Genomic DNA, 26,497 nt, shown 5'->3' on the forward strand with positions numbered 1-26,497 from the left:
CGGAAGAACGCGGGATCGAATTCCGATGAGGTGGATTTCTTTTTCATTTGACCTAACTTTTCTAGTCTCACTATGGATCTGGGATCGACTCAGCCTCTCACAGAAATGAGTACCAGGAATATTCTTGGGGGTAAAAGGCGGCCGGCGCGTAAGGCTGACAACCTTTCCGCCATCTATGAGCCGATTGTCTAGAAAATGTGGGAACCTCAACGTCTCACAAACCTGTGGGCCTCCACGGCCTGTTACAGGGATACCTTTACTTTTTTTACTACTATACCCGCATCGTTCAGTTTTAGTTTGCTTCTTGTATGGCTGTCATTCAAAATATTTTGCCGAGACCTGTCTTATGCGTCTTCCCTGTAAGTCAAGAAAAAGTTAAAGTACCGTTGCTGCAATCACGTTCATGACCTAACAATTTTTATGCGTTCTTTGCATGATGTACACGAAATGAACATGTATGGAACTGGTTGTTTTTATTCTGAACTATTTTGTTAGTGGGAAACGAATATTTGTTTGTTTTGTTTCTTGACAAATGACAGAATATTCTGTGTGCTGTGTTTTGTTCTTCTCTGTTCTCCGCCACCCCCCCCCACCCCCGCCCTAGCATGCCACAGCCCCCATTTCTTTGTGTGTCAGTCCATTATGTAAGGCATTAAGGCGGTGCTTATTCTGCGAAATTGCTATTGTCTCACAAAACAATGGTTTGTACCTCGTGGTGCATAATTTCAAAAGATCGCTTTATCCAGTTTCGGTCTATCAATTTCGTCAATTCACTACTCGACTTCAGTTAAGTTTCGACTTTACGGACAAAAGTATAGGAACCTGTTTTTAATCATCTTACATGTTTATTTCGGCTCTGATTGATTGGCCTTAAAGAGTTCCAGCTGTGGTGTTCAGGTGTTGAAAATAGGACGTGCCCAATTTCACGTAATTTGAATGTGAATCATGAATGTATGTACACAGTTCAGTATCTCAGAGTAGTGGTTATCAAAGTCCGGTCCGCGGACCTCTGTAGGTTCACGAGGACCTGTCACGGGTCCGCGAGATTACTTTTGTCTTCCAGTTATAAGTTAGAAGAAAAAAATATTGTATTGAATATTTTAAAATGTTTACAAAATTTGTTTATCTGGAATAATGGCATAACAGACATTTTGAATTATAAATTCCATACAGGAATCGTTCTAGTTACATTGTGACGACTCAGCCATTTTGTCAACAAAGGATTAAAGCGAGGAATGCCTTGTAACAGGCATTAAACATTTTGTAGACATGATAAGGTAAAGTCCCTATGCTTAACTAAGTAAGCACTACGCCGTGAAGGCGTATGGGGGAGTGGATGTAAAGATCCATATTTTCTTGACCTCGGAACTAACTGGAAGTGAGTTGTCAGCTTCACGTCCCTGCCACTTTACCCCTGGGGAAAAAGGCTATCACTATCTAGCTATACTAGCTATACTAGGCCGCGCCATAGCTCAAGCGGTTAGTCGCTGGCTTCCCACCGCGGCGGCCCGGGTTAGATCCCGGGTCTGGTCAAGTGGGATTTGTGGCGGACAATGTGGCGCTGGGGCAGGTTTTCTCCGAGTACTTCGGTTTCCCCTACCAATCTTCATTCCACCAATTGCTCCACAATCACCATCATCTATGATCTGGTGCTTGTATAATAGACCAATAGTCGCAGTACCAAGTGGACACAGTCTCACCCCAATAATAATAATAATAATAATAATAATAATAATAATAATAATAAAAATAATGATAAGAACGTACGGGTCATGTGCCCGCAGCTGTGCAGTCCAGGGCTGGGTTAATGTGATGTTCCCTGCGCCTGCGCCACTGTNAGTAACTAATTTCATAGAGTTGTGCCCTGTTTCAGAAGCTCCCAGTTGTGCAGCTTCTCAAGAACTTGCCACCATTTTATGGAACACGAAGTTTCATTCCCGTGTTCACAAGGGCCCTCCGCTAGTCCCTGTCCTGAGCCAGATCTATCCAAACCATACCACGCCGTTATCTTAGTTACTATAAAGTAAAAAAAAGTTGTTTCTGCAGATTATAATTTTGCCTGTGGTTCTATATAGGTGCGAAACTTGGGCTCTGACATTAAGGGACGAACATAGAGTGAGGGTGTTTGAGAACAGGGTGTTGAGGAGAATATTAGGACCGAAGAGAGATGGAGTGACAGGAGGTTGGAGAAAATTGCATAATGAGGAGCTTTACAACTTGTACTCTTCTCCAAGTATAATTAGAATGGTGAAGTCAAGGAGGATGAAGTGGGCAGGGCATGTAGCATGAATGAGGGAGAATAGAAATGCATATAGGATATTGGTGGGAAAGCCAGAAAAGAAAGAGACCACCGGGAAGACCAAGGCGTAGGTGGGTGAATAATATTAACATGGATCTTAGGGATATAGGATGGGGTGGTATGGATTGTATTGATGTGGGTCAGGATAGGGACCAGTGTAAGGCTCTTGTGAACACGGTAATGAACCTTCGAGTTCCATAAAATGCTGAGAAATTCTTGAGTGTGTGCACAATTTGCGTCTTCTCAAGAAGGGCTGAGCTCCATACGTATGTAAGTACATTTGTCCCTGTAGCACCACTCATGAAGAAGAGCGGGGGACTGGAGCTATAGCTCCACCATTCCTGACGGGTATAACAACCAGTAAACATACGCCTACTTATGAGACTAAAGATCCACACGACGCTAAATATTAAGCGTACCGATGAATTCTGCCATGAATGTTGAAGCAGTGTCTTCCTCCGAAACGTTGCTACCTATCTACTAGAGCCGCGTCTCAAAAAGACATCTATATTTAGTTCTCATATCTCTGAGGAAGTATGAGTAAATTCGGGTAGTAATGTTGAATGAGTTATCATTTTCTTGTCTCCTGGAAGCTCCACAATGACCTCGATCTAAGTATTGCATCTGTACCGTGAAGGAACTGCACTTACTTATTTCACTTTGTCTTCCAGTAGCTCATGCAATGCTCTGCTACTAATCAAGATCATTTATCGCATCTGCTGTCAGCGTTCATTTGAAGAGCCCTTTCCAGGTCGTTCAGCTCTCTCTGTCTTATGTCTTCTCTTCTGGGACTCTTCTTTGACGATCAACGTCGAGCCATTGTTTGAACGTTTCCATGCCGTCACATTTCAATATTCTCCCCTTTTTACTCTTTCTCTTATTTGTATGCTGATTGTGATCCACAACTTCTTTCATCTGCTTCTGGCGTGTGTTCCCAAGACTCTGTTCTTTAGTCATATTGAATCAATGTTACTAAGAGCTCGAAATGAAAGTTTCCTTATTATCAAAAATTGTATGAATAAACCATTGTGTTCAATATTCAAGCAATTTCGGCGAACAGGGCTGTGTTTTATTTTAAAGCTGTGAAGTCTATTGTTACTGTTCTGGGAAAAGATACCTAAATTGGATATATGGATACAAAAAAGGGGGATAATACCAAGTCTTCTTATTGTGGTCTTCTGGTTTATGACCAGAGGCGTTGCCCTACAAACAAAAGTATGAGGGCGATCTGGCACTCATTTCGTGGCCCAAAGACATGGGCACAAATCGTGATACATTACCTGACGATAGCTTCACGCATTTAAATTTTGAATTGAATGACACATTGGTAAAAAAAATGCACATGCTTATAGAGGCTGTTACTTCATTCTCAAACGGACAGGTTATGAGTTAAATAAAATTTAGTTTAGTTGTACTTAATATCATTATTTTTAAAAATAGGAGCCCGGGCAGAGCACTGATACCCAAAAAGCAGCGGGGTTCCGCCCTTCACAGCCCTGTTTCGACTACACCCATGTCACATCTTCAACCCTGACGATGGAGACTGTGTTTTCCTCCGAAACGGTGGTATCCACGCGCCAAATTACACAAGTTATAACCCAGAAGACCACAATGTGGAACTACACCACTGTTGAATCTTCAAAGCCTGTATCAATTCTGGTGTTTAAATAACGGGACTGATTGTAAAATTTATCTTCTGCAGTCGCCCTCATAGTAAATTAACTTCATGGAGCTGAGCCCTTCTTGAGAAGCCGCCAATTGTGCAGCTACTCAAGAACTTCCCAGCATTTTATGGAATCAGGGGGGTCCAGTACTGCGTTCACATGAGCTCTCCACTTGTCCCTGTCCTTAGCCAGATCGAGCCAGTCCATACCATCCCATCTTATTTCTCTAAGATCCATTTTAACATTGTCCACTCACCTACATCTTGGTCTTCCTAGTGGTCTCTTTCCTTCTGGCTCTCCCACCAATATCGTAAATGCATTCCTCTTCTCCCCATTCGTGCTACATGTCCTGTCCGTCTCATCCTCGTTGACTTGATCATTTTAATTATGTTTGGCGAGGAGTATCAAGTCATGAAGCTCCTCACTGTGCAGTTTTCTCCAGTCTCCCGCCACTTCATCCCTCTTCGGTCCAAATATTCTTCTCAGCACCCTGTTCTCAAACACCCTCAGTCTATGTTCCTCCCTTAATGTCAGAGACCAAGTTTCTCAGCCATACAGAACTACAGACAGAATTATAGTTTTGTGTATTCTAACTTTTATGTTTCTAGACGGCAGACCAGAAGACGGAATACAACAGAATTGTATTTGTTGCTGTTTTTGTTTCCTATATAATGTCGCTTCTGTAAGGTAGCTCAGACATTCCAGAAATGACCAGCAGTCATTAACATTCGTACTGAGTGACCTGCTATGTTTATGGCGCAGTCGTGCATACCTTTGTTTTAGATTCTATTCACAAACCCTGTAAGACTCTAAAACATTCCCATCGGCTGTTCTATTCAGAAATGCGCGCGAGAAATGAAACCTCTGAACCAATTTTCCGCTTTGCTGCGACTTCTGCGCTCACATCCGTCCCTTCCCGCGTTCTGTCGCTTCTCTCGTGTCTTCAGGCATCCTCATTAGATGGCGCCACTCGTTTGAGTAACCTGGAACAGGTTATCCAACTTCACATAAATTTCACTCATCTCCAGATTTCAGGAGTAGAATGAGAAACGTTTTAAGTTCTTTCATAAGCAATATTCCATTTAGCGTTGATAGTGTCGGTGAAATGAAACGTTTTGAGTTCTATTCATGTTATATTTCAGAATTTCATACAGAATATTACCGAGCAGGATGGTCTAGCTGTAACCGTCTATATTTGCATTCGGGAAATGGTTGGTTCGAAATGTCGACCGGGACAGCAGCTATCCTGACTATGGTTTTCATGGTTTTCCTCAGTCCCTGCAGGAAAATGCTGGGGTATAGTACCTCTATTAGGTAATTACCGCTCCCTTCCACATCCTGTAGACAAAAATAAAATTATTCCTGTGGTTAAGTAATTAATCACCATGCCATAAAGGCGTATGGGGAGTGGAGGTACAGCTTCACCATTTTGTACCTCGGAACTCGATGGAGGTGAGTGATCAGGTTCACGATCCGGCCGCTTTTCCCCCAGGAAAAGTGTCCCATTGCATAGGAGGCTGAGTGGGCCCCAGAGCCGGTCTGGACCCTGTGCGGTAGAGAGAAATGTCACACTCCTGCCAGAAATCGAACCCCGGCCTTCCAGCCCGTAATCCATCATTTTACCGACTGAGCCATCCAGGCCCCTTACTTCTACATCCTTTACAGTTCATTTTCCACCAGTCATCCGAAATTCGTTATTGTATAGTATAGCTTTTCTTTTTATTGCTAGTGCGGTGGGACTAAGTCCCTTGTACTGCGGCCACTTCTGGCCTATTGTACCAGCCCCAGATGATAGGTGAGGGTGATTGTGGAGCAATTGGTGGAATGAAGATTGGCAGGGGAAACCGAAGTACTCGGAGAAAACCTGCCCCAGCGCCACATTGTCCACCACAAATCCCACTTGACCAGACCCGGGATCTAACCCGGGCCGCCGCGGTGGGAAGCCAGCGACCAACCGCTTGAGCTATGGAGCGGCCTAGTATAGCTAGATAGTGAGGATATCGTCAAACAACTCCTCCCCCTCCCACATGAAATTAAAAAAAATCAGTCAGGCAATTAGTATCTTGTTACATGCAAATGATGAAGGGGTTGACATGGGGGTACTGATGGGGAGGGGCGGGGCTGCGATACCTTCCTTACGCACTCAATTAAAACAAGAAGCGACCTTCAAAGTACAAACATACTTTTATTTGGCGACATAAATGTTGTCAGTTAGGGACAACATGTAAACATTTTGGACGCGAGGTTCAGTGACTGTGAAGTTCCCTATCATCTGGGATGTGTCGACGTGTAGTCTGATAGAAGTTTACTGACGTTTCGGAGGAAGGGAAAGCTGTTATGCTTGCTGCTTGGATTACTCTTCAGTCCTGAAGTGTGTTACTTCGAAACGTCGGTAAGCTTCTACAGGAGTACACATAATCACGTTCCAGACGAGAATATTCTGCATAATAACCCTTTTAAAAAGAAAACCTCAAATCCAACTCGCCCCTTTTGCTGCTAAGCAGTCTTGGCTTATTTTTGGCCTCTGAAGAGAGAAGCAGCACGTTTCTCCGAAACGTCGGTAAAATTTTGCCGGACTACGCGACTTTTCACACCAGAAAATAACCTTTTTCAACATCTAAACGTAATAAAAGGAGATAGGATTAGTGAAATGACTTATAAATATACTCCCAGATGTGAACGAGACGTAGAAAGAACCGAGAGTAGATTAAAAACCAGTTAAACTTCTGAACCTTGAAACATATTTCGAGGAACTCACTGCTTTTTTAGGGAGGAGGAAGACTCAATCGACTTCATTACTCCAGTTTATATTTCATACGGCGTTTGAATAATTGAATTTAATTCGTTAGATTCATAAATATTTACCAGTTTCAAATAGCAAGATTGTGATGTAGGAGGAAAAAAAATTTTCTTTAATTTCTCGTGAAAAATATAACTGAAATATTAAATGGTAAACGCCGTTTGAATCACCAGTGTCTTCATAGTTTTGAAGCCGATTTGAAGAATAATCGTTATTTGGCAGTTAATATGCGTTATTGGAATTCTTACGTACGAAATGACATAAATAAACATTAACCCGAGAGTTAATCAGTCACTAATGATCAGTGTGGCAACTGAAATACACGTCACGCGGAGTTTTCCCTATATAATGACACTCATAGTTAGATTTTGAGTCGTGATGCGAAGAATGTCCACTCAGTTCATATTTAACGTATAGTGGCTCACTCTTACACGTATTTATCGTGTCTGGCACTTTAAAGCTTTTCTGTGTCACTGTCGCATGCGGAGGCTCACAATATTTTCCTTCTCATTTAACCCCAATAAATCTTTCTAATAGTGGTAAAGGTAAAGTCGCCCCTTTGCTTAATTAAGCGCTACGCCATGAAGGCGTATGGGGAAGCGGATGTATAGATCCACATTTTCTTGTCCTCGGCACTAGTTGGAGGGGAGTGGTCAGCTTTACCCCTGGTACCCATTGGCTAGGAGGTTTGTGGGTCACACAGTCGGTCTAGACGTGGAGAAGAGAAAATTCTTGACCCTACAAGGACTCGAACTCCGACTCCATTGGTCGTCCAGCCCGTAGATTGTCGCTTGCTTCGGCCCCTGAATTTCTTGACCGATGTAGATTAAATTTGGCATTGGGAATGAACATTAAATGTGATGGAACGATTTTGAGTTCAGTTCTTGTCATTATAATAGAAGCATTACTTTGCATGGATTGGCACTGGAACTTCCGATCCATACGTTGTATAAGAAATGGATCGTCGTACAAACAGAATTTGTACGTTCCACAAAATATGTCTCATTAAAATCTACGTCATTTCTGTAAAAGGGATTTCATATGAAATGAGTGGAAATATGATTTCTGACTATCTGCACTGTGATCAGCTTTGAAACAACAGCTTTGTTCAGTGAAGAACGCATTTTAGAAACTGTGTATACTCCACTGAATTTTCCTCTTCTATTCCTGCTGCCCATTCGAAACGCGGAAAAGAGATTTTTCCCTTCTCCACAGCGTCAATACCGTCTTTGGTGCCCACCCAACCTCATATCCACTGATACAGCGGCCGGAGTGTAAAGCTGACCCCCCTTCCAACCCTTCGTCTTCTACCGAGATGAAAAATTTGCGCGGTTGTACATCAGCTCCGTCTTATGTCTTCATGGCATGTTGCTTAATCCTTTAAGCACACAGACAACTTTACCTTATCTTTACCTTTAATCCTGTTACCGTGGACATAACGTGTACTGTTACTTGACAGAAATTGTTTTGTTCTATGAAAGGATTTCACAAGAAACGTTGTACGTAAATTCCGAATCGTGTGTTACTTGTATCTCTTTTTATAATAAAAATGAGACGCTGTCTAAATTATATTAAAATGCAAAATTATTCAATTCGTTTCACGTTACGAAACTCCCACTTTTATATTCAGCCTTTCTTGTGTTAATCATTTCATGATAGCAAAGGGTACAGCTGTATTATAAATCGCTCAGCATCTTGTTTTGTATTCAATCCATGGAGAATTTCGTGGAATATTTAATTGGCGAGTACCCCTAAGGCTTACATAAAATCAGGATGTAGAACTGGGGTCCGGTTAAGTAGACCGAGCTCTGAGCGCGGCGAAAGGGATTGATTCTGTAGAACTGCGACACGTACACACAAACACATACACACACACCAACCTACAGAATTAAATTGAACTAAACTTTGAGTAACAAGCTGATTAAATCGCATGGTGTTAGCTAATGATGTTCGCAAGAGCGGAGTAAGTCATGTAACTAGTCAGTTAAGGTAAGGTTGTCCTTGTGCTTAACATTCATTCATCAGTAATCTGTCAAGACGACAGGTCCACAGTCTCTTCCAAAACAGTTCCTCCATTTGATGCGATCTAGAGCTTTCTCCTTCAAATGAGAATATCCTCTTCTGTCACCAAGGTCATCCAGCATCTTCTTACGTCTTCTTCCTCGTCTTCTGGTCACTTCGATCCGCCCATACGCCATGAATATATATGGAGTTATGGAGGAATTGTTCCACTCGTTCTTGAACTCGGCACTAGACGAACATGAGTGGTTTCTTGTTTCTGGAGTTTATTTGAACACAGAAATATACTTTCATGTTCGGCAGGAAATATTTTTACTGTTCTGAGCGGTCATTAGTTTCTGAAGAAGAACCCCACTCCACGGGGTTGATGGTCGAATTTAAGAGAGAGCAACTAGGGCGATCGCCCCAGGGCCTCCACATAATAGAAGTACAATCCATTCATTGTAGAGATCTATCTATCTATCTGTGGATCTACAGCCCTTTCTTGGCCTTGACCGCCTTTTCAGTGTCTTGATTTTTTACACAGTCAGTAGGACTCCTAGGACGAGTGGTCAGCCCGTCGCAAGGCCGCTACCTGCACACAGAATAAACGCACACAAACATCCATGCCTCAAGTGGAATTCGAACACACGATCCCATTGTTTGAGCGGGCGAAGACAATTCGTGCCTTAGACCGCGCGGCCACCGTGATCGGCTTTAGAGATACAGCTTCTCTAAAATCACAAAGTTAGTTTGTATTTTTAGTTGTAAGAAATAAGAAGTAGAAGAATAACAAAGAATTGTCATAACCTACATTTGTTTTTACTGATAGGGGCCTTCACATTTTGATTTCCCCGCAAGTTTAAATCCGGCCATGATACGGCTTGTTAAAATCGTGCCTCATAATGGATTGGATTGTTCTCTTTAATTATATTATTGGCCGCACCATAGCTCAAGCGGTTAGTCTCTTGCTTCCCACCGCGGCGGCCCGGGTTGGATCCCGGGGTCTGGTCTAGTGGGATTTGCGGTGGACAAAGTTTCGCTGGGGCAGGTTTTCTCCGAGTACTTCGGTTTCCCCTGCCAAACTTCATTCCACGAATTGCTCCACAATTACCGTCACCTATCATCTGGGGCTGGTACAATAGGCCAGAAGTGGCCGCAGTACAAGGAACTTAGTCAACCCCACTAGCAATAAAAAATAATTATAATATTGCTGATTAAACATTTAATCCATCGAACTAATTAATCAGTTAATTAATTCTTAAGCTAATACTTGTGAAAGTAAGGTGAGTTTCTGTTAATCGGTCATGTATATGTCAGGACCAAACAACAGAACAAAATTCTAGACTCGGCATGTTGAGACTGACTTACAAAGCAACAAACCCAAGCTCGACTCTCGTCTAACATGTTTTCACTTACGCATTAATTGTAATAGCTCTTCATATATTCTTCATTTCTGTCTTGTTTGAACATTTGCCAAAAGTCATCCTCATTTGAAACAGCGTTGGTTTATGCCAACCGCTGTGAAGAAAGTTTGGATGAATGTTGTTGGTAAGCCTGCTACGGATATGCTCTCGTGGTTGTGTGTCGGCGTGCCGGACGGGGACCGGCAGAGCCTCTGCAGCCCGTGCATAGCGTGGTTGTCAGAGTGGCCCAAGGCAGCGCCGTGTGCGGAGCGTTACGAGAGACAATGTGTTCTGCTGCTGGCCATAGACACGTACTGACATTATCATAATAGTAAAATGTTCCGTGTAACAAATCCAACTTTAACTAGTATTCTTTAGCGTGAAATTTCCTGTTTTTCGTTTGGTTTTTAATTTTTATCGTGTGTTGTGTGTAACAGTGTGAGGATGAAAATGGTTGTAACTTCGTTTGTTGTTAATAGATGAATGAACTGTTAGGGTAAAGTAGTATAAAATGTTTTTAATGAACAGTCTGTTGGAAAATTGTGTAGAACCGTGTAGCTGTAGTACGCTACAATGATGTACAATGATGTATCAAATAATCGTCGTGTAACGTTGTAAACATAGTGTGCGTCTGCGAAAGTCTTTTAATGATTATTTCGTATAGAAAATGTCAAGTTCCTAAGTGTGGATTGGATGTTGAACATTTTGTCGAAAATAACATAAATTGAACTGTCAATAAAACACAGCGACATCGTTGTACAAGTCGAAATTAATAGTAGGCAGTTTTAACCTATTTTAAATCAGCCCGTATTTTCGAATTGTCGTTAAAAGGATATTTCATTTGGCGTATTTTAAATAGTGAAGTGTGCGCAAGTGTTCGGAAGATGAGACTGTCATTTTGGTCAGCCTCAAGTGAGAGGGGGGCGGTAACTGTGCTCCGTGCTCGAACGTTGTTCCTCCTGGTGATCATGGTGACAACTTTGGTTTGCAGGGCTAATGCAGAACAGCCTCAGCATTTCTCTCGTCAGTGGGCTGTCCATATAGAAGGAGGGTTGCAGGTAGCGGATGCAGTTGCAAGTAAACACGGTTTCGTCAATTTAGGAGAGGTAAGTTTCAGACCCTTTCTTTCAGAGATTTCAACTTTAGAATCGTAAACCTTGAATGGCCCGCTAAGTAAACAGATGAGCACAGGTTCGTCAGGAGAAGTCTATAACCTATAGGTGTGGTGATGATGCATGTATTTTTCACATAGAAACATTTGTTATTATTATTATTTCGCGTAGCATATTTGGTTGAGGCACTATGCTACAAGTCGGAAGGTCGCGGGCTCACATCCCGATGAGGTCATTGAATATTTTTTTCAGTTGGCCTAATCCTTCCAGCCCCACTAGGCCCTGGGGTTTACTCAGCCTCTAACAGAAATGAGTGCAGGAATTAATTAAACAATTTTCCTGGGGAGTAAAGCGCGGCCGGCGCGTAAGGCTGACAATCTTACCGCCATCTTTGAGCCGATTGTGTAGATAATGTGGGACCCTCAGCGTCTCACAACCCTATGGGCCTTCACGTCCTGTTACAGGGATAGCTTTACTTATTATTTACTGGCACTACAAGCCTATGTGGATCTCGGCGTCATCCATGGTTTCGTCACAATAATTTTTTTCGGGGTTGTACATTTTATTGTGGGCAAAAGGACTTAACGAAAAGGATATACATAAAGAAATGTTTGCTGTTTACGCTGAAAAATATTTATCGCGTACAGCCGTTCACAAGTGCGTGGCAAACCTTTCGCTGATGACGAAGAGGTTGAAACGGAGCTGCAGAAGTGGCTGAGAGAACAGCCAAAACACTTTGATATTGCGGGATTCGACGGACTGGTAAAGCGATGGGACAAGTGTGTCTGTTGGTGGAGGATATATCAAGAAACGAATGTTTTGTTTGTTTCTTGTTTTCGCTTTCGAATATGAAGAGCGCCTCTGTGGCCCAGTGGTCAGAGTTCCTGGGTACAGATGTCCCGGGTTCGATTCCCGGCGGCACCAGATTTTCTGATTATTAGTGGTTCTGAAACGGGGTCCACTGAGCCTCGTGAGGATAACTGAGGAACTATTTCAAGGAAATAGCGGCTCCGGTCTGGAGAACCGAGATAACGACCGTGGGGATCCATTGCGCTGAACACGTGACACCCTCTATCCGCTAAAGTTGGCACTAACTTCGCTGACAAGGGGCGGTGGCTCGGTCGGTATAGTTCGCTTGCGGACTAGAACCATGGAATTTGTATGTTTTTTTTTTTTCGAGTATAACGTGTTTTGCGTTTTATATCCATTTGTGACCTATTTACTGGCTCTCCCCCGTGCATACGAATGCAAGGTTACATTTATTTCAATGAAAGCTGGGGCGTATGGGGATTTCGTGAAAGCTAAGAGGGGAAGTCATGTAAGAGTCAGGATGCTACTGCTCTAAACAATAATATGGCCCGTGGAGAAGAATCCTATGGTCACATACCCAAAATGAAACACTGAGGATGTGGAGTGTGGACGTGGTAACTACGGTGGAGCGTGAATAAACATCTTAGAGGTATAAGGAAGGGGGGCAGGTGTGCTAAGCATAGGGGGGGGGGCAGATGTGCTGCAACAAATCTGGCCGAAGCGATTACCACCGCGGGAAGCCGAACTTTTATTCGGCGCAAGAAATAACAAAATTTCCCATACTTCGACAAAGAACTTAAAGGCAATAATTTATAAGAAGGAAGGAGAGATGAGAATTTATGTAAAGAACTTGGAACAGGGCTACCCGTTACAGAGAAGCCCTAATTTAATGAGCCCATGCTCCATCTGCGTGTGAAATACGTAGCATTACTGTCAGAGTTTCATTTCAGCTCCAGGCGTCGAAGAGTGCTTGCAGCATATAAATATATATGTATCGGTATATCTAACGGAATAGTAAGGTAACAGGCCGTGGAGGCCCATAGGGTTGTAAGATGTTGAGGTTCCCACATTTTCTAGACAGTCGGCTCAGAGATGGCGGTAAGGTTGTCGGCGCCGACCGCTCTCTACTCCTCAGGAATATTCCTGGTACTTATTTCTGTTATATAGAAGCTGAGCCGACCCTAGGGCCATAATACTACTGGAAGAATTACGTAAACTGAAAAAATCCACCTCACCGGTATTCGATCCCCCGCAACCTTCCGGCTTGTAGCATAGCGCCTCAACCAACTACGCTACCGCGTGCCCCAACGGAATAGTGCTCACGAATATACTCATACAGCTGGGGACCTACCTGGCCAACACTATCGGCCAGTGCTGTTTCGAGGCTCACAGAGCCGAGCTGTTAGTTTCAATCTTAGCGTCACGAAAAGGACTATCAGAATGTCACTTTATGTTGTGTTGTCGAATGTGGTTTCCGCTAGTTTAGACTTCCAGTACGCGATAGTTGCAACATTCATATCATTGTCTCGTTTGGAATTTCTAACAAACAAATGAATGTTGTGTACAAATTTCGTAGATAAAGTCTATTTATAATTTATTAACCACACGAAATGTACATGCGCAGGTACCTCTTATCACAATCAGTTGGCCGGAAAGCAATTAAAGTCGCAGGTTAGGGCCGCGCCATAGCTCAAGCGGTTAGTCGCTGGCTTCCGACCGCGGCGGCCTGGTTCGATCGCGGGTCTGGTCAAGTGGGATTTGTGGTGGGCAAAGTGATGCTTGGGTGGGTTTTCTCCGAGTACTTCGGTTTCCCCTGCCAATCTTCATTGCACCAAATTCTCCATCATCATAATCACCCGGGGCAGGTACAGTAGGCCAATCAGTGGTCTCCGTGCCGAGTGGACCCAGTTGAACTCCACCCCCCACTAAGCAGATAAGAAAAAAGTCGCAGGTTTAAGCGAAATTATCGAATTTCCTCAAATGTTTGTGGCCCGTCATAGCAAAACATTGATTTCCACAGAGCTGTTTCCACACAGTCACACGACTGACCGTGTCATTCACTAATACGTGTCACAAAGTAACCTCTTTCTAAGGGACCCATCTGAATAGGTGTCTTTTTCCCCTTCACCTGAGGACGGAAACAGACTCAGTTCCCGAAACGTTATACGAATACCGGATAATGGACAGAGTACAAAAAACCCAGTAATTCTTAGTATTGTACACCATCGTCAGAACCCTCTAGAATCTACATAGTATCTTCTTTAAAAACATCTGTCCGTTGTGGCGTTTAGCGAAATAATTCATGTTAATTTGGAGGTCACTCTGAAACCGTCTCCCCCATACGCCTTGATGGCGTAGTGCTTAATTAGTTAAGCATAGGGACAAATTTATCTTACCTATGAAACCCACAAATAAACTCTGCGGGCAAATTCCTTGTGACTTAACATTAAAGCACGTTGTACTGTACATATACAAGTATACACAATATATTGACCTGTAACTAACTTCTTACCTCTGTAACAAACGGAGTTTCGGGCCTGACGTACAAGTATACAAGACCCTTCACTTCTTGAGCCTTATATGGTCGTGAGAATTTCCTGTCAGACCTCCCTTTATATCCTGAAGGTAGAAGCGGCAGGTGCTTCCTAAAGCTGGTAGTTGTCTACCAAAATACACGGCATCACATCCCAGAAGATGGTGATTTTTTGGATTGTTTTTAACTTGGGGGGAATAGAACCAGTGAGAGGTTCAGGTATTGATGATAATGATTGGGTTGATTTATGATGATTATGGTGATCAGAATGTAGTCATAAATCCATGCCATACCTGGGGGTCGGACCCTCTGTAGAGTGAGGCGGACAGCATCGGGGTTGTAGTCGAGTTGGGGAGGTTCAGGACAGCGCCTCATTGCTATTATAAGTTCAGATGAGCCATCTTGTCACTTCCTTTAAAGGTACTCATGTGGCCCCTGTTGTCTAGTGCTTACCGATCCAGAGGTCCCGGGTTTTATTCCCGGCGCTACTAGATTTTTCTGAGAACTAGTGTGTCTGGACCGGGGTCCACTGACCCTCGTGAGGATAATTCAGGAGCTATTTCAAGGAAATAGCGGCTCCGGTCTAGATAACCGAGATTAACGGCCGTGGGGATCAGTTGCGCTGACCACGTGACACCCTCTATCCGCTAAACTTGGCACTAACTTCGCCCTGAAGCGGCGGTCGCTCTGTCGGTATAGTTCGATTGCGGACTAGAGGCCACTTATTTTTTGTTTGTTTGATGTGGAACATAAAGTTCTTATAGCTTATTTAGTTTCCACCTTCTCTGTTGTCTACTGCTTACCGATCCAGAGGTCCCGGGTTCTGTTCCCGGCGCTTTTAGGTTTTTTTTTGAGAACTAGTGAGTCTGGAACGGGGTCCACTCAGCCTCGTGAGGATAATTCATGAGCTGTTTCAAGGAAATAGCGGCTCCGGTCTAGATAACCGAGATTAACGGCCGTGGGGATCAGTTGCGCTGACCACGTGACACCCTCTATCCGCTAAACTTGGCACTAACTTCGCCCTGAAGCGGCGGTCGCTCTGTCGGTATAGTTCGATTGCGGACTAGAGGCCACTTATTTTTTGTTTGTTTGATGTGGAACATAAAGTTCTTATAGCTTATTTAGTTTCCACCTTCTCTGTTGTCTACTGCTTACCGATCCAGAGGTCCCGGGTTCTGTTCCCGGCGCTTTTAGGTTTTTTTTTGAGAACTAGTGAGTCTGGAACGGGGTCCACTCAGCCTCGTGAGGATAATTCATGAGCTGTTTCAAGGAAATAGCGGCTCCGGTCTAGATAACCGAGATTAACGGCCGTGGGGATCAGTTGCGCTGACCACGTGACACCCTCTATCCGCTAAACTTGGCACTAACTTCGCCCTGAAGCGGCGGTCGCTCTGTCGGTATAGTTCGATTGCGGACTAGAGGCCACTAATTTTTTGTTTGTTTGATGTGGAACGTAAAGTTCTTATAGCTAATTTAGTTTCCAACTTCTCTGAGTTGGAAACGGAAAATTCAAATACTGTTTAATTGAAACGTTGGGTTGCAGTGAAACTGAAATGAGTTGAACGAGTGAAACATAAATACAACAGAATGCTGAAATATAATATTATGAATTTTAAAAAAAGGTTAAGTTATGTTTTGTTCACGAGAATGACTCATTGTGATTTATATCAGATTCTATCAATCTGTGACTGCACGCCGTACTTTCTGGCACGTTTATTTGTAGGACCACACCTTCAGACAATACCAGATTCCAACAGCACGGTCCATATCAGTTGTCTGTGCTGTTACTTCCACTAGATATGTCTGAAAGTCAATATGTGATATTAAATTTTGCTACTGTTTGATTTATTACATCCGCTACAAAGAATCTGAATATGAAAGAAGTTTACAGTGTCAGATTTTTTAGTAAAAGAAAAGTTGCGGGTTCTTTCGTAACATTTACATTTGACTCTCCCTTTGATGGAACTGGAGCATTGGTAAGAATGAGACATTCTCCTTCGTAAATTGAACTATGCATGTTCAAGACTTTCAGGTTTTACTGTTTTGTTTCCGGTCACTGATCAAAGCCATACATTTCATAGTAACCGGTCAATAGCCTTAGGGTAATACATCATAAATTCCATGAAAGATATGAAAATCGTTTGAATAGTGACAGTTGCTTGGGTCTCTCTTCTTTAGCGGTTTTTCTCTTCTGTAACGTCAGTGAAATGAGGATCTCACTCCAGACTAGTAAGAAATACGAATGATTGATTGTTTGGTGGACGTTATTTGTTGACACCTTTAAAATATGTATCTGTATCGTTAGTGCTAGGTATGTAAGAAGTGTGTCCACTTCAGAGGTAAAGCAATAGAACGCGATGTTGCAGCGAATTTTGGTTTAGAGGACAGCCTCTGTGGTCTAGTGGTCAGAGTTCCTGGCTGCAGATCCCAAGGTCCAGGGTTCGATTCTCGGCGCTACAAGATTATCTGAGAAGAAGTGGGCCTAGAACGGGGTCCACTCAGCCTCGTGAGGATAATTGAGGAGCTATTTCCAGGAAATAGCGGTTACGGTCTAGAAAATCGAAATTAATGGCCGTGGGGATCCGTTGCGCTGACCACGCGACACCCTCTTTCCGCTAAATTTTGCACTAACTTCACCGACAAGGGGCTGTGGCTCGGTCGGTGTAGTTCACTTGCGGACTACAGGCCACAGTTTTTATTTTTTGTTTTTGTTTGGGTTTCGAGGGAATAGTAAATCAATAACTCCAATATTGAGGCTAGTTTCTGATAAAATTTCCTTTAGGACATTGTGTCAGACATAACCGCACAGTTTTACACCGTTTTCATGTTTGTAGAGTTTTAACTGATAAATGAATCGGATAGTGCAGCAGCTTCTCGAGGAGTTGACATGCTAAAACTCTGTATGAATCCGTTGTCAGAATAATCGGACGAGCAGGAGAGATGGCGTTAATGAAGAACATAAACCATTCCAAGAACAGGCGACGGTTGATCCACTCTCTCAGGTCAGAATTTACCATGGCATTTTGAAAACAGTCCTGTGTGACAAACTCGTTTCATCGAACACTTTTAAAAAATATCTTAGGTGGAATCCGCCTTCCATTGGCGCGTATACATCCCAAATGTTTAGGGGACTCCCCCCAATCGGTGTACTTTCCTCTATACACGAACTGGTTGCGTGCTGATGTAATCACCTTACTTGATTTCACAACGTTTCGTCGCAGTAGCACAGGCGATCGGACGTCTCTTCTCCATTAGTCTCTAATTTATATAGAAATCACTAGTCATCTTCTGTTTTGCAGCGAAAGTTCTGTACGAGCCGAGATTTTCATGGGATCATGGTGTAAGGTCCTTTCTTATAGCTTAGTTGCCACCATTTCTTGCATTGTCATTGTCAGCATTTGTCGGGTTTTCCCGTCTAACGCTTTCGAGCCCTGATAGCTCAGTCGGTATAGCGGCTGAGTACGAGCTGGACGACCGAGGAGTTAGAGTTCGAGTCCCTATAGGGTCAAGAATTTTCTCTACATCGTCCAGACCGTTTCTGGAGCCCACTCTACTTTCTGTCAAATAGGTACCGGGGGTCTCTACCCAGGAGTAAAGCGGTAAGGACGTAAAGCTGAGCACTCCAGCCAGTGCCGAGGTAAATGTGGATCTATAGATCCACTCCCCCATACGCCTTCATGGCTTAGTGATTAATTAATTAACTACAGAGACAACTTTAGGTTTTTTAACTTTATCGCTTTCGGCTAGTACTTCCCTAATCATGGAAACGAAATCCTGGTAATTTTTGTTATTTAACGACGCTGTCGGCATCGAGACAGTATAGCCTCGATGATAGGGCTATGCGGAACAGTGTAGGGGGTGGTTATTGGCAGTAATCGGAGAAAACCCACCAAAGTACCATTTTGTCTACCACGAATCCCACATGACCTTACCATGGAATCGAACCCGGACCGCAGCAATGGGAACCTTCCAACTCTTTCATATGTGTTGTTGTTGTTGTTGTTGGTATTGTTGTTATTATTATTATTATTATTATTATTATTATTATTATTATTATTTTTATTATTATTATTATTATTATTTTACTGCAATTGGGTATTCACCCGGTGGTAGTAGATCTTACACTGATTCAGACAAGGAAAGACTATAACATAAAGGGAACAATACAGAACATAGTACATACATGTACATGTTATATACTGATATAGTTATAAAATTTTACTGCAATGTCTGCTGTGAGAGCGAATGGTCTCTGTCAGTTTGGATAGATCTTCGTTTTGATTTAGATCAGAATTCTTAGAAAGAAAATCTCAGAGCGTGCCCCGCGGAACATCCATCTGTTTTATGCTTTCGAAACTTTCTAACTTTCTGTACTTTTGCCGTTTTAGCAGCTGTCAAAAGTTTGGTAATGTTATATATCTCGTAGTTCAGTTTTTTCTTTTGTCATTTTGTGACCTTTAATAAAAGATTGTAAGTTAATTTCGTTATATGCACAAAACGAGGAATTAGAAGTGCCAAGGCGATGTACGTATTGCGGACAATAGTTTAGTTTTAATACGCTGTATTAATGTAACGCATAGAAGTCTTGCTATAGCGTAATACATATGATCGTCTGCACGGGCTCCATTTCTACTATGGAGAAAGTGCAAAGAAACAGCCCCCATTATGTAAGCAGTCACGGAAAATATGTGACGTACACAAGCATAAGGAAAATAATTTAAGTTTACTCTTAGATAATATCGGGGCACGCGGTAGCGTAGTTGGTTGAGGCACTATGCTACAAGCCGGAAGGTCGCGGGTTGAATTCCCGATGAGGTCACTGTATTTTTTTTAATATACCTAATCCTTCCGGCCGCACTATGGCCATGGCGTCGACTCAGCCTCTAACAGAAATGAGTACCAGAAATTAATTAAATAATTTTCTTGGGGGGAAAAGCGTGGCCGGAGCGTAAGGCTGACAACCTTACCACCATCTTTGAGCCGATTGTCTAGATAATGTGGGACCCTCAACTTCTCACAACCCTATGGGCCTTCACGGCCTGGTACAAGGATAGCTTTACTATTTTTTTTTTACTTAGAGAATATCATTTACCACAAAATAGCATAAAATATTTTCTTTGCCTTTAGTACGAGCTATTACAACTGTAGCCACATCCGGCTGCGTTCCAGCCGCTCTGAGAACTGAACAACTGAATGACCGGGACATAGGTCCCATTCTGGGGGGAGTAGAAACCGGACAGTGCCCAGAATGTAAATACATCCTCTACCTCATCCACACGTCCAAAAGGTACTGTGCCCAGTGGAAGTCCCTCACTGTGAGAAATGGAATACTAGAGTGCCAATGGGGATCCGCATAGGGACCATCAAATATAGCAAAGTGAACGAGGAACATGGTGGATCCTGAGGAGGTCAGTTTGGTGTCAACAAGATTCTGAATAAGGTCTGGCAAAGGTAGTACTGGCTGCAGGCAATACACGGCGGCCCCCGAACCGGAAGTCGGGGCCAATTGCACCAGTACAACGACGGGGCCCCGTATGATGTAGCAGGGCCCTTCCCACGGTGCAGTAAAGGAAATCGATACCTCCTGATCGCTATGGACAATTTAACAAGTTGCCGGAAGCCTGCGCCTTTTCGAACCAAGAGGTTTCGACAGTGATTACCAAGTTCTGCCGCTTCGCAGCACCGCGGGAGCTTCATAGTGACCAGGGCCGTAACCTCGAGTCCCGTCTGTTACAGGAAGTTTTGGAACACGTAGGAGTTAGCAAGACACGCATCCACTCGCAGTCGGGTGGCGTGGTGGAACGCTCCATCAGTCTGATCGAGGAGCATCTGCGAAAGTTCGTCGCGTTACACCTGAAGAATTTGGACGCGAGGTTACCCATGTCCCCCCCCCCTTGCCTACAGGGCATCTACTCAGACTATATGGTGACTAAGCTGTGGGCTGAAGAACTGACGAATCGAGGTTCGATTACTCGAAGGAAGAATCGTCCAGTCCCGACAGTGGGGCTCACTCAGCCGCGTTTCATGTATGTTCTGGAGGCCATTTCCCCACTGATAAAGCGACCGTGTCTTACATCTGGCCGAGGTTGAGAATCAGTGGAGCTGTATCTCCGCTTCCCATATATATCTTCAAAGTGTGGCGCTTAATTAAACCGGGGGAGGGGGAAAATTTACATGTACTTAGTACCCATCGATTTGTGAATACAGATTCGTCACCTCTTGCTTACGTCATAGACTAATAGTGTTAAACTGAACATGTTTGCGTTGCCACGTACAGTAGTTGTGACTTTTGTAAGTTATTATGCTAGTATGTTCAGGTGAGAGGATACGAGTATATGTCATTCAGTCGTGTAGGTGGCTTACTCCTCCACAGAAACATTGCCACCCTAGTACCGCGGTTCACAGAGTGAGAACTAAAATGTAATAGCGCTTGCAGTATAAAGATGAACACCAGGTGTCGTTTCATTCGTATTTTCGTTACAAATGTCGGATGGTGTGAAGAGTAGCATTTCTTGGTCCACATTCATGGAATATAAGGTATCGGACGGAACTGTAAATAACAAGTCTTTCGCCTTTGTATTCAGTTGCCAAGAATCTTTCATCTTTTATTATTTTGCCTAAGTTGTGTATGAACTTTAGACGAGGGACATGCAGCAAAACCATTTCTCTTCCTATCTTATTGTACTTTTTCGTTTGCTCAACTTTATTTTGTAGCCCAAGGGAATATAGGCTTATGTTTTCAACATGTCTGTATGTGTGTGTGACCTTCCGCACTGTTAACTTGTGAATCACTTTATTGCTGTTCGTGAAATTGTGTTTGCAGATCATGCCGCTGCGTTCTGTTTCCTTGGCATGGGTAATACCATCGCATGAACTATTCATTGTAGTAACCCAACATGTGGTGTAGTCTGCCGGAAATGTAACTTGTCTTGAGAGAGTTCTCGTGTATTTCAGATGGTAAAACAAGAGCGTAGCGATCACTCAAACGTATATTTAGCTTCTCGTTTGATGACGATAACGAATATACGGTTTTGCAGGTCTGTTTGTGTATATTTAACAAGACTGTGGCCGCACTGTGGCTCTGAGGTGGCCCCTAACCGAAACGAGTACCAGGAATCTTCCTGGGGGATAAAGGGCGGCCGGCGCGTAAGGCTGACAACCTCACCGCGATCTGTGAGCCGATTGTCTAGATAATGTGAGAGCCTCGACGTCTCATAACCCTGTGGGCCTTCACGGCATGTTACAAGGATAGTTTTACCCTTTTTTTATCTTACCTGGTGATAGCTCACGTTACCTGGGGGGTGGTCCTCTCCGGCGGTAGACAATACCGAAAACTCCACTGCTGACGTATTGAAATTATCTCCTTCCTCTTCTCGTTGGTGTTGAGATGATGGGTTGGGAAGGCAGAGGCACTTATTTGGGCGCCAGGGTCACCAGGTTGCAGTGCTACAAATTTGCGTAATGCTTTCGGGTAAGAACCAGCAGGGAGCTGACGAGCTCTGGTCTGTGGCTGGGTAGGACATGACTTCTATCTCTGGGCGTAAGGGGCCTTGCTCTGGCAAGACACGAAGAGCGTTCCTACACGCGCACACACTCGATGAATAAGCTGGCTACACTTGCTTGGATTCGTGATTTATTGAACAGCATTGCGATAATTAATACACTAGAATACTAACAAACGGAGTTCACTTTCCTTAAGGACTACATCCTGTTTTGTGTTGTACTGTATATAAATTATTGTCGTATTATTTCCCTTTCAGCACAACAATTCGCCAAATAACTCACTCACAATTTATTGTGTACAGTTGAGTTTTATTGGTCTAGAATGCGATATCGGTACATGTTTCGACTCATATAATCATCCTCAGATGATGCAAATAACAAGTCTTATTACCACTTAATTGCAAATTGATGCATATATTACAAAATAAAATGAAATTAAAAAAAATATATAACGTGCTTCTGTCTTTTTTTAATCACCTTTATATGCACAGGTTATACAGTTGCTTTCGTACACTGAACCTAAGCCGCGCCATAGCTCAAGCGGTTAGTCGCTGGCTTCCCTCCGCGGCGGCCCGGGTTAGATCCCGGGTCTGGTCAAGTGGGATTTGTGATGGACAAAGTGGCGCTGGGGCAGGTTTTCTCCGAGTACTTAGGTTTCCCCTAGCGGCCTCCGTAGTCTAGGGGTAACGTTCCCACCTCGCGACTCAAGGTACGCTGGTTCAAACCCGGCGGAGGTCGTGGAATTTTTAAGGGCGGAAAAATTCAGGGAACAAGTCCTCCGGGAGGGACTTTAAGCCGTGGGTCCCGTGTCGTAGCTTTACGGCACGTAAAAGAACCTCATGTCCTAAGGGGACCACTGAGCCAAATTCAGGACATTTCCCGCCCAACAGTAGTCTCTAACGCTTCTGGTAGGTGGGGGAAGCATCGAGATACCGCTTAGCCAGTAGAGGCCGAACTCGCTGGCTGAGTCGGGACTGATGGCACGCACCAGTACCGGTAGGGAATAGAGACTGGTAGAATATCATAGGCGGACGCACAATGGACCAACAGTTGGTCTAAGTGCATGGGGAAAACCCACCCTCTCCAATACAATAGAATACAATACAATAGGTTTCCCCTGCCAATCTTCATTCCACCAAGTGCTCCACAATCACCCTCACCTATCATCTGGGGCTGGTACAGTAGGCCAGAAGTGGCCACAGTACAAGGGTCTTAGTCCCACCCCAGTAGCAATAAAAAAAAGAAAATTACACTGATCCTAACATTAGTTTAAAATCGTGTATAAAACAAACGTTTAAATTTATAAAGGGTATTGAAAAAAAATAAGTATAAAGATATTAAAATTTTATACTATTAAAACCTATCGAAATGTCATTACTCTTAGTATTATTCTTAAATGGTTATTTCTGCTTTTAGTTAAAATTAAGTTAAGCATGTAGGCCTTCCATGGTCCGCGTGTCTGTATTGATCCTAACACTATATAGCATACGTCTATCTCACATTACGTTGTTTATAATACACTGATATTGGATCGTGGTGGCCTGTGTTCCCCTCTTAAACACGTTTTAGTGTTTCCTTCTTCAGGCAGGTACGGAGTTAGTGTTCCGAAGTTTCCCACATTTTTCTAGCTAAATTCCGTTGTGTTTCTTAAACCGCGTCCTTTCACGACCTGCTTCTAATCGTGTAGGTAGCTTCGTAGTCCATTACTCGAGTCTATGCTAGCGCATAATTATTAATTTATCGTGTATGTTAGCTTTATTATGGACGTAGAAACATCTGAAAGAAACCATACTTGATTGTTGTTGTAGTATCCTGTAGCCTGTTGAAAGTCATCCTACGTTTAGGAGGAAAATGCCCTCTTCATCTTCAGGGTTGCCGCAGATAGTATCAGCAGCTAATGCACCTCTAAAGCCATCATTATTCGAGGTTTCAGAGTGAGCTAAGCAAGAAACCAGCTGGCTACCTACTTCATGCTGCTTGAGTTATTTTTCAGCGGCATATTTCTCCGAAACGTCGGTTGAGTTTCATCGGACTACACTGCGTTATGTCCCGGAAGACAGCTGCGTGAACCTGAAGTCCAAAATAATTGTTCTTTCCATACCTTCTTGTTCCTTTTGTTAAGGATTGTTTCGCGAGACATTGCATTAATTTTGTGAAGTATTCTCCCTTTGATTGCGTTATCCTCATTGTATAAAGCGAGGAAGCTACAATGGAAGGACGCTTGCCGAAGACTGTTTTTACTGTCAGAGAACCAAAAAATCTTAAGCTACAATTCGACCTTGGCCGTCACCTCTCCCACAGTCTTCAGCAGCCATGGCAGCGTGCCTGGAATATGTATTAGACCCAACTGCATTCTTAATGGAATCGATTCTTTCAGTTCTTATTTGTTAACAGGTTACTCAACGGAAGTGTATCAGTTCCCTATTAAAATGGGACAATCTCTTTATGCAGTGATTACGGATTAACTCGGTTATAACCTATTGCGAGAAGTTTGGATTCAGCAGCATGGAGTGAAGAAACGCTAGAGCAGTGGTTCTCAACCGTTGTGAGTCCCGCGGCCCGGTAAACTAAAACGAACTCCGTGGACTTTAGTCCGCAAGCGAATTATACCGACCGAGCGCATGTCGGCGAAGTTAGTGCCAACTTTTGCGGATAGAGGGTGTCGCATGGTCAGCGCAACGAATCCCCACGGCCGTTAATTTCGGTTTTCTAGACCGGAGCCGCTACTTTTCCATTCAGGTAGCTCTTCAGTTATCCTCACGAGGCTGAGTGGACCGGTGAATTATTTTTCTTGTATAAGACGAGGGCCCAGTATAATCGATGTCAGGGCTCGGTACCGGGCCCCGGCCCGGCGGTTGAGAAACACTGCTCTAGAGAATGCCACAGTCGCTTAAAATACTGGCTACATTGTAAGACAGGGGTTTAATTCCCGACGGGGTAAGAAGTTTGGTCCCAGGCTTCACGTCCGAAACTTTTGTCCAGTGGTTACCGGGTCTGCCCTCGCGTGTTGAGCGGTTGGACAATGTTCTTGACCTTCATCAAATGCCGAGGTTAATAATGCGTGAAGTTGATCGCCGCTTCTATAAACGCGGCCCTAAACTGAGCACACGGACGACTTCAGTCGATACAGCGACTAGGTTACGTGCGGGACGATTTTAATGAACATAAAAATTACCTATGGAAACAAATTTGTTATTCCAGTGTTTCCGTATGATCTCTGTTTGTGTGTTATATGCTGAAATTCATATATATTGGACAAGAACAAGCTCCAGCTGTCTTAGCATGACATCAGGGGTTCTAAGTTCACATTCGCAGCGTCACGTGTCGGGGATCCCCATCAAATTCTCAACTCTGTAAATATTAATTCAGATTAGCTTCCAAAATCCTCTACATTTCTCTTATTTTATATATGTTTTAATCGAATATAATACGTGCCAAACTATAATCCGCACCCGAATATTACACAGAAAAACTCCGTGGCCTGTAGTTCGCAAGCGAACTATACCGACCGAGTGACCGCCGCTTGTCGGCGAAGTTAGTGCCAACTTTTAAAGCACAATAGACCATTGAAGATCGCAGTGCTATGGCCAGTTTTATGGCTCACCTCTCATAATCATAGTGCCAACTTTGGCACCCAAATATTGATAATTTAAATTGCGAAAAAGAGCTTCTCACACAATAGTTGCACAGAATATATATTATAATTTGTAAATTAGGTAATCATCTACCCATGCATTAAATACTGGCAATCTTCCATGGAAATGTTTTGCTATATAAATCTGAACTTTCGTGAGTATAGTGCACACTGGTTTGCTTATTAATAATATCAGTACGTTATGTGTTGTCTGTGCCCGTTTACTGTATCTGACCCTCTCTAATGACTTGATGGCGATGGAAATTTGGACAGACACGGGTAACTGAGTCACTGGGTTGTGTCATTACTAATTTGTAACTGTAGAACTGTTTTCAAAATTCTTATCATCCTAGTCCTTTTGAAGTAGAAATTTCTTTTGCAAGGTGAAAAATTACACAGGCCAACAGCTGTTTTGGTGCCGGGGTATTTGGAGCTGATTTCATATGAATTTGATGCCCTGAATTCAAATATGGCATTAGTTTTTGCCTAGGAGCTCAAATTTTTAAGATATAACATTTTGGTGAAATATACGTTACACTATTTTAAGTTAAATCAGTGGATCAAATAAAAAAACTCAACATGGAATTTTTATTACTATATTATAATTATATTTTTATTTTATTACATTAAATACAAAGATAGAGGAAAAAATCATCGACTATATATAACAGTCAAACCAACTATAGTCACGGAACACTACGGAAGCTTCTTTTTCGTGAATTTCTTGAATGTATTTTA

General features: G+C 43.1%; 1 protein-coding gene across 2 annotated transcripts in view; it reads left to right on the top strand.

Annotated features, from left to right (window-relative positions):
- The window catches only part of LOC111873058 (furin-like protease 1), a 605,196-nt gene that overhangs the window by 14,843 nt on the left and 563,856 nt on the right, over positions 1-26,497 (top strand). The window contains exon 2 of one of the 2 annotated variants that reach the window (XM_023867440.2): positions 11,159-11,273. In XM_023867440.2, coding sequence (XP_023723208.1) covers positions 11,159-11,273 — 115 coding nt within the window. Of the gene's footprint in view, positions 1-10,390; positions 11,274-26,497 lie in introns of those variants that run through there. The other variant, XM_023867438.2, reaches the window with a different exon arrangement.

Source organism: Cryptotermes secundus, unplaced genomic scaffold (assembly GCF_002891405.2).
Source record: "Cryptotermes secundus unplaced genomic scaffold, Csec_1.0 scaffold4, whole genome shotgun sequence".
NCBI lineage: Eukaryota > Metazoa > Arthropoda > Insecta > Blattodea > Kalotermitidae > Cryptotermes > Cryptotermes secundus.